The 8,755-nt window shown below is 43.2% G+C and overlaps 1 protein-coding gene across 1 annotated transcript in view; it reads left to right on the top strand.

Moving 5' to 3' along the window:
* Window positions 1-8,755, top strand: part of LOC105451697 (dynein heavy chain 2, axonemal) — a 55,148-nt gene that overhangs the window by 23,354 nt on the left and 23,039 nt on the right. The window contains exons 22-29 of the mRNA XM_011692306.1: window positions 138-366; window positions 471-622; window positions 712-1,020; window positions 2,946-3,210; window positions 3,305-3,419; window positions 4,242-4,413; window positions 5,448-5,623; window positions 6,353-6,515. Coding sequence (XP_011690608.1) covers window positions 138-366; window positions 471-622; window positions 712-1,020; window positions 2,946-3,210; window positions 3,305-3,419; window positions 4,242-4,413; window positions 5,448-5,623; window positions 6,353-6,515 — 1,581 coding nt within the window. The remainder of the gene's footprint in view (window positions 1-137; window positions 367-470; window positions 623-711; window positions 1,021-2,945; window positions 3,211-3,304; window positions 3,420-4,241; window positions 4,414-5,447; window positions 5,624-6,352; window positions 6,516-8,755) is intronic.

Here is an 8,755-nt window from a genome sequence, read left to right as displayed (position 1 = left end):
AAAAATTATTTTCAGATCTTGTTTTTAGCAAAATTTTTAGACCTTTCAACAAAATCGTTCTTTCCGTGTATACATATAAAATGATAGACGTAATTATTTTCTTTATGACATTATTATACCAAAGAACGTATATTCAGGTCAAGGATCGATAAATTTCGACATACATTACCGTTAATAACTGTACTGAAGAATCCGGCGATAAGACCGAGACATTGGAAGCGAGTCAAAGATACGATCGCTCAGGATTTCGACGAGACGTCGGAGGACTTCACCCTAGACGCGATTATTCGAATGCAAATGCATAAATTCGCGGAGCAGATTAGCGAAATCTCTAACGCAGCGACGATGGAGCTCGCCATCGAAATCGTGAGTCTCGTCGCTAAACGATAAGAGCCGTCATAATATATTGGTCGTAAAGCCAGCGTTTTGCGAAACGATCGCGTGGATTTAACGTGACGAGAACGTTTCAGGGTCTCCAGCATATTAAGGACACTTGGGAGGCGATGCCGATTACGATGGTTCCGTACAAAGACAGAGGGATATACCGATTGAAGGCTGTAGACGACGTAATTCAGACCTTGGAGGATCATCAGGTGCAGCTATCGTCCATGAAGTCAACAAGGTGCATTACACTTGCTAAGCCAATTTACGCGTTTACATCTCTAATGGCACTAAATTAAGTAGAGGCTATATTGGATTTTCCCGTTATAGGTTCGTAGAGCCGTTCGCCCAGAAAGTTGAATTCTGGGAGCGAACGCTGTCGACGATCGGCGAAGTTTTGGAAATGGTGCTGGTAGTACAGAGGGGATACATGTATCTCGACAATATATTCACCAGCGAGGACATCAGGAAACAACTCCCGTTGGAGACGGACGATTTTGACAAAGTTACAAGCGAGTTGGCTGAGCACACGTCAAGAATAGCTTCCCTCGGCTTGGCGTTGCCAGCCACACATACACGTACGTATCATCGGAGAGACATTTCGCGGAAAAACTTATCATATTACAACACGACATTTATTTAATTAAATTTTTGTAAAAGATACGCGCGTTTTCTCGGATTCACACAAATAAAGATTCGATGAATGTACGTAGCGCGATCTGATCCACCGAAGAGAAAAATTTTTGCTACGTGTAAGAATATTTGTCCAAATTAATTATATAAGGTATCTGAGGGTAATACCACAGTATAACCAGTAGGTACACTTCATGTCGGTACCTTGGATCTCCTTTTCCGGATCACGTGAGCATCCACCAAGTTAAATCCAAGACCGAATTGAGAGAAGTGCCTCACAAGTAATAAAACTGCAGATAAGTAATATGGATTCGATACAGTAAATCAATACAAAATTCAATGTGTGAATCGAATAAAACGTTTTATTAGTAACAATTATTCGTAGGAGTGATTACTAAAGAAAATTTCTGATGTAATTGCTTATAAATTGTCTGCACATATGTATGTACATTCCTATCGTCTTGCATTTCATTGGATCCAACTCAAAATAAAAGTTGCGCGGCGATACCTGCGCGAAGACTCAGTTTTTCACTGGGTGTACCTACTGGTTATACTGTGGTAATGCGGCTAATCTTATTGCAAACTGAAATTGTGATAATGTGATAAAGTTAAAAAAAAAGAAAAACAAGAGACTATTAGTACTATCTTTCCTTTTTAAGTTTTCAAAAGAATTTTGGTTTTCACTTTTGATTTTCACTTTTACAATTTTGCAAAACATCTTTTTTACAGGTAATGTGGCCAGTGAAGGTAATTAGGTCACTTTCTTATCTTTCTCGATAAATTCATTTCTACCAAATTTTACTTCACTTAAGCAAAAAGGGCAATGAAAAAAAGACTCAACTTTATTATTTTTATGAACAGAACTTTATTTCTCTTTGAAATAAGTCGAATGTAATTAAGAAAAATTTCAAAAAATAAAATTAAACATTCCAAAATGTTGACAAAAATTCAAAAGACCCATAAAGTTTGAAACCACCTAAATTAAAAAAAAAAATTATATAAAAATGTCATAGCTGTTCAAAATTCTCAGTTTGGGCATATAAAAATGGTTTTGTCATATTCCGTAAGACTCACACATGCTTCATGAATATCCTTTTCAAACTGGAACCTTTTCAGTGTTGGTTAACTTTGAAACTAACACTGAAACCGCCAAGTGGCTGTATTACCAGCACTGGCCGTAATACCCTCAGATACCTTATTCGTTGTAAAAATGTTAATAGGAATATATTTATAGACTTTCAAAATTTTTTATAATTTTAAAATATCCGTATCGCATTTCTGATATATATACGAAAGAACATAATACTTAATATACGTTATTAAAATCGCTCGTATTTCCTAATTAACGTATATTATATAACATATGAATTTTTGCCAGTTTTTTCATTATTCTCTATTGTAATTTATTTCTATTTTACATCTATCTTTAACTTTAAAAATCAAATGAATTATGCATGGCTAATTTAACGAGAAAATACTTACAAAATTAATGAAACCTTGCAATTTGGTAAACTGAAGAGAATTTCTTGCAGTATCATGAATGTTCTCCAACTATTTAAAATTTTACGCAATATTTTTACAAAAAAAAAAAGAAAACGTTTGCATTAAGTACATTTGCGAGGTGTAATGAAGTAATAAAGAAAGATTATTAAATCAGACATTTTATATTTACCGTGCACGATCATTCTGAGCGTGGAACTAGAGTTAAAATTAAGCTAGAACCGAGCCTGAGTATTAATGTAAATGGATACGTACAAACCGTCTGTCCGTTTCCAGTGCTAAAAAAAGAGAAAGAGGGGAGAGGGGAGGGAGGGAGTGAGGGAGGAGAGAGAGAGAGAGAGAGAGAGAGAGGGTAAAAAAGGATAAAAAATCGAGCGACGAGCCGACGCGTACGCGTACTGTAAAATAATGTAAATCTATTCTATTGAAAGCATTTGCATTTTTTCTCCGCTCTCCATCACGGCGATCCTGTTAGCCGGCTTGCTGGAAGTCCTGAACAAACTCAACGACAAGTTGGAGGCGTTGCAACTGGCGCTCGAGCAGTACCTGGAGACCAAGAGGCGCGTATTTCCAAGACTCTACTTCGTCTCGAACGACGACATGTTGGAGATCCTGGCCAATTCTAAACGACCGGACCTCCTGCAGCCGCACATCAGGAAGCTCTTCGCGAACATCAAGTCCCTGAAGCTCGGCAAGGTATATTCACCACCGTCTCGTCCACCTGCTCTTGTTTTCGCTGCATAAACGCCCGGGTATCCCTTGACATCGCAACTCTTTCGACTTCATGCAGTCGCTGGCTGGGAAACATTTGACCGACGGCATGTACTCGAACGACGGCGAGTACGTCGATTTCGTCGAGCCGGTTTTCCTGGAGGGTCCAATCGAGTATTGGTTGCGCGATCTCGGTAAGAGTTCTCCGTTCTCTCTGATAACTCCTCTAATATTAACAGCGTTAGGAAACGAATGATAAGCCGGTACGTCAAATATTTGAGCAAAATTACAGAATGTCAAAAGCGACTTGCACAATTATCTCGTAATCTTAAAATCCGATTATCCCCCATGACGCATAGTATATATAGTTATATGTTCTGCAAGTTATTATTCTTACGCCTAGTATATAGTTATCTATTCTGCAAATTTTAGGTATTATCCTATCATAAATCCTATTTCCCGCTATCTCGTCGGAATCTACACGCGTTGTGAAAATACATAAGCGGGGGTGAAAATTTATAAGAATCATAAATTGCTTTTTGCAAAATCGAAAACGGCGTCCTCCTCTATCGCGCTTGAAATATGGAAGCGACAAACTTCTTTCGGTATGCACGTCGTAGAAAACTAGGAGAAAGATCAGCGACGTGTGAACGCGGACTCATCAAATATTTACAGTATCCCGCGGTGTAACGCCCGGCGCCGGGGACACCGAGTGGCATTTACAACGGGTGTACGTATGGGCGTTGCGTAAATAAAAGCCAACGTGGAAAATTGGCCATAATTTATGCTCAATCCCGACGTTGGCCCTCGTCCGCTGTGAATTATCGCGCGGGGCGCGCACGGCGGCGCGCAACTTCGATTCCTGTTTGCGAGAGATAAAAATGCGCGAACGAAATAGCGCGAGGGGGTTGGCGGGAGGGACCGAGGGGGAGAGGGGGAGGGGGCTGGTTTAGGTGAGAGGGCGAGAATTCGCGGCGGGAGACGTGCGTGAATAAAAAGTGCGGTGGCAATTGCAGAGGCCGCGATGAGGGCGACTCTGCGCGAAGTGTTGAGGCAGTGTCGGACAGCGCTGCGAAAAATGCTCGCGAAACGCGACAGGTGGGTGAAAGAATGGCCGGGCCAGCCGGGCGTTACGTCCACTCAGATCCAATGGACGAGCGACTGCACGCGCACCCTGCTGCACTGCAAGTGAGTACTATCGCCTACCCCCGGCCCCGTTGCCCTATGAGAAATTTAGCTACGTTAGTTATGAAACGTGAGGCGGACAGGGCCGCTGGAGCTGACTCGAGCTTGAAGCTCGAACCGGAGTCGGCCGAGCGACGCGGCGGCGGCGGCCGCGGCGGCGACGGCGGCTCGGAAAGGGTGGAAACGGGATAAACGTGAGGGCGGCGCTGATGGACACCGAGACGAGTCGGAGGAAACGGGACGGCGAGATGGTGACGTATAGAGGACGAGAAAGGCTTCCCCTGCCTTCGGGAGGAGGGAAGAGGGGGGGGGAGAGGGGAGAGGGTGGAAGGATGGCCGAGGGAGACAGGAGACACGGCAACTCTAATAAGAGAAATTTTGCATATTCTACGTCTCGTCGTGCGATCCGGCGACGGCACCTCGGGCAGCGCTCTCTTCCTCCCCTCATTTGCATATACTAGCCGTACCGCGAATAATTTAACCCATACCTACGACACCGTATCCCTACCTACCGAATAAAATCCCTCCCGTCCCGGGTCCTCTCCTCTAACGCTCTCGTGTTACGCGAGGCCCGACGACGACGACGGTACGTTTTCCTTTGCACACCCGGGCGCCTCGGAAAAAGGACGATCACCGAGAGGACGGCGCGCGTGGTCGGAAAAATATAGGGACGAGTCTGGATGCGTCGGACGGCGGGCGCGAAACAATATTGCTGAAAGTGCATCGCAACGCCACGTCGTCATTCTTACTCTTATTTCAGTTGACGCGTTGAACTTTACAGAGAACACGAGAAACGTTATGTTAATAATTTCGCGAGAGAAAAGACACGGCAATACTCGCATTACTTTAACAATATATCTTTGAAGGAAGATAGAGATAATTTTTCTCAAGGTTTCCCGGCGAAACTCTCGCAAAGACGAATGGTGTAAATTGTGTAAGAGTGGTAGCGCGACCGCGGAATTGTATACCGTACGCGCGGCGTTGTAGTATATGTTGTTTCACGGTTCAATTAATTTTGTTTGATTTGCGCACTTGAGGATGGCGGACTCGAAGAAGCCGCTGCGAAGGCTGAGGAGGAGGCAGAATCAGGCGTTGGACAAATACTCGGAGGCTATACGGGGCAATCTGAGCAGGCTGGATCGACTGAAGCTCAAGGCCGTCGTCGTCATCGAGATACACGCGCGAGATGTTATCGAGAAGATGTACAAAATGAGTAAGCGTACAAATTCGATTCCCGTATGCCCTATCTCCCCGATCGTGTTTTTTTTTATCTTCATTCAATATTCGTTCGCCCACGCGAACATTTGTTCCGCCAACGTGTGCTCAATGTATCTACATGCGGATGTAACCAACAAATTACGGACTTTATTGGACCATGCGACGCAACCGCGTCACGTCCTGGCATTATATCGTTGGTGATATGATGCGCCGTAGTGAGGAAACGCCGCGGCGCGTTCCCACTCGTAAATTTGTATATTGATAGTATCGCGAGAAAGGACGCCGCGAAAAATATACCTGTGTGACAGCGAGGATTTATTTTTTTCGGAAGAATATAAAATCGGCAAAAATATGCTTCGAAAAGCTCTCCCCCGCTTTTCTTTTTAACACATAATAATTCTTTAAATTTCCGTGCGTTGATTCTCTTTCGCACGTTCCCGTTGAGATAAGGCCAGCGCATTCACGATTTAAACTGACGCGTTCAAATTCTTGATAAAAAATTACATTATTCTGAGTGCACTTTCTACGTCCCGCAAGATAAATAAAAAAAAATCTGATTTTTACACTTTCTGTAACACGTATTAATAATGCAAAAACAGTATTTGGAATTATGTAATGTTTCTTGTACCGCTGTACTCTTATATTTTCTTTACTACGTTAATCCAAATGGAAAGTAAATGGGGAATCGAAAGAAAGACGAAAACAAACTTTTCAAATTTTCCAGATTGCAAAGATGTGTCTGATTTCGAGTGGCTGTCGCAGCTAAGATTTTATTGGGAGACGGATATCGACAATTGCATTGTCCGGCAAACAAACACTCGTTTCGTGTACGGATACGAATATCTGGGTAACACCGGGAGACTTGTAATAACTCCGCTGACAGATCGGTACGTTTTTCTAAATATTTTTCTTAATTACAAAAAGACAGATATTTGTTTTACAATCGACATTTAAATTTCTACCTACGGAATAAAATCCCTCGTTCGTTTTCCAATCGACATCTTTATTTTACTCTTTTTTTAACAAGTAAATTTTTTGGAAGATAGTCCCTCAATTTATTTCTTGAAATTTAACTCTTTCATGCTTAAATCGTTTGATGAAAAGCTGAACAATCTTCACATACACAAACGTCACTAAATTTTCAATATTTTATTTAACATAAAAATAAAATCTTGTGCTGCAGTTTCAACTGAAAACAGAGTAACACTGTTTGCTAAATTAGCCATTAAAATGACAAATGACAACGATTTTGTCAAAGTGCATTGCACCGCCAATTCACTGAGATTTTTTTTACGCCGCAAATACCCGGCGAAAATATAACGTCGTTGGAGTGAATTTGTATGGGCGCGAGTACGAATAATGGCATACGTATGTATATGCACTCTCGATTGCGGAACCATTTGCAAAATTACTTTGTGACCGTTACGTTGCGACGTATTTAGTCAGTCGCCATACTCCCCGTTCCGTTTAGCAATGTTGAAACAGAAGTTTCTCAGTGGTTATCGCTCGTGCGCTATAGTTAGTCACGTAGTTGGCACCAGATCGTGGCCAGCCGTAATTTCGTCTGTCACGCGCGTGGGTAACACACGACGGCGTGGGTAATGCTTACTGTTCGACACATTGGCGATGTAATACAACCACCCACCCCCCACCCCCCCGGTTAGGTCAACGAGGCTGACGATTACGGCGATTGCTCGACGTTCCCTCCCCCCCCCTCCCCCTTCGTATACCTCTGCACATGTCCGATTAGGTAAAGTTTTAAGTGCGCCGTTGTACTTAATGAGGGAAACTTGCCGCGCGATACTGATCACACCAAATAGCTCACGTTACATGATTAAGGTTAGGTCGCGAACTCGTGATATACTTATCGCGCATCATACTTCACGTAACTGATTATATCTTAGCGCGCGGGAACAATGTCATGTGTCGTGGGTGTGTTACGATGATCGTTTAATTCAAACTAGCTGCAGGGCTGTTCCTCTTGCGCACACGCACCCGGAAGAACTCTCGTCTCGAAAGAACTCAAATATACTCGGGAGAACTTAAATTTGACGAGACAGAATTATACGAGGGAAAGTAATTTAATCATACAAAAATGTAAGAGGAACCAAGCGCGGGATGTGCCTTGTTAATTTTTTTTTTGATAATTAATAAAATTAAGCGATTAATTGAGTAAGCTATAATAGTAAAAAAAAATTAGATCAGACTTTAAAAAGTTAAATTTTAGTTTAATATCCATCGAGAATACAAATTTATGGTAGCACGCTTGAAATTAATTCAGTAGAAGAATGCGCATCTCGCAGAATGCTCGCCGCGGAACGCCCCTCGCGAGCGTAGAGCTCGGCGCGGATGCAATTTCGGCCGACGGCGACATGGCGCGTAATATCGCGGATATACGCGTGGCCATATAACTCGACGCGGCCCCTCAACGTAATATGCGGTGTAATGACAATGCGATGCGATCTCAAGAGCGCCTTCGAAAGGAGGACACTTCGCGCGCCGCGAACATCAAAGGGGCGAACGCGGAAACAGGCGGATCCGCCTGTCTCCGCTGCTTAACCGCCGGTATCGATTTAATCGCGATAAAAGGCTACCGCGTTCTCTCGTTGACCTATAATTTATAGACGGCGATTGCCATCCCGATACGTTTGTCCGCTCTCGCGGTCCCAAGGATTTGTCTTGCGGAAAAGAAGACAACGCGCGCGCGCTCCACTTTCCGCGGCGTTCCAAGCATGCGGGAGACTCAATCTTCCGTGGTCCCCTTCCCTCCTCCCCCTCTGCCCTTGCCCGTCCCCTTCCTCGAAGGTGGATGAACTATCCTCTCCTGTGTTTCGAATAGACGCATTAAATCGTAAACCGCGTCGGAGCATATGCACATTCTCTGATGTATTCCTCGAATCGAATGCCAGAATTGCAGCTGTGTTCTCTGGAATAGAGGTCTGATGGTCGAGATATTTTGCCAATACGCCGTGAATTGCATGAAGATCTTCGTCGTATTTGTATGGGCGAATAATATAATCTCTGCGTTTAACAAAAATGCGATATATGTATATACACTAGTCCAAAAAATTAGGGGAGTACCTGTTCTATCCTCTAAAAATAAGCAAATATATATATATATATATAT

The sequence above is a fragment of the Wasmannia auropunctata genome, unplaced genomic scaffold (genome assembly GCF_000956235.1).
Source record: "Wasmannia auropunctata unplaced genomic scaffold, wasmannia.A_1.0 LD336047.1, whole genome shotgun sequence".
NCBI classification, from domain to species: Eukaryota; Metazoa; Arthropoda; class Insecta; order Hymenoptera; family Formicidae; genus Wasmannia; species Wasmannia auropunctata.
Note: the sequence above shows the minus strand (reverse complement) of the source record. Positions and strands in the feature narration are given on the sequence as shown.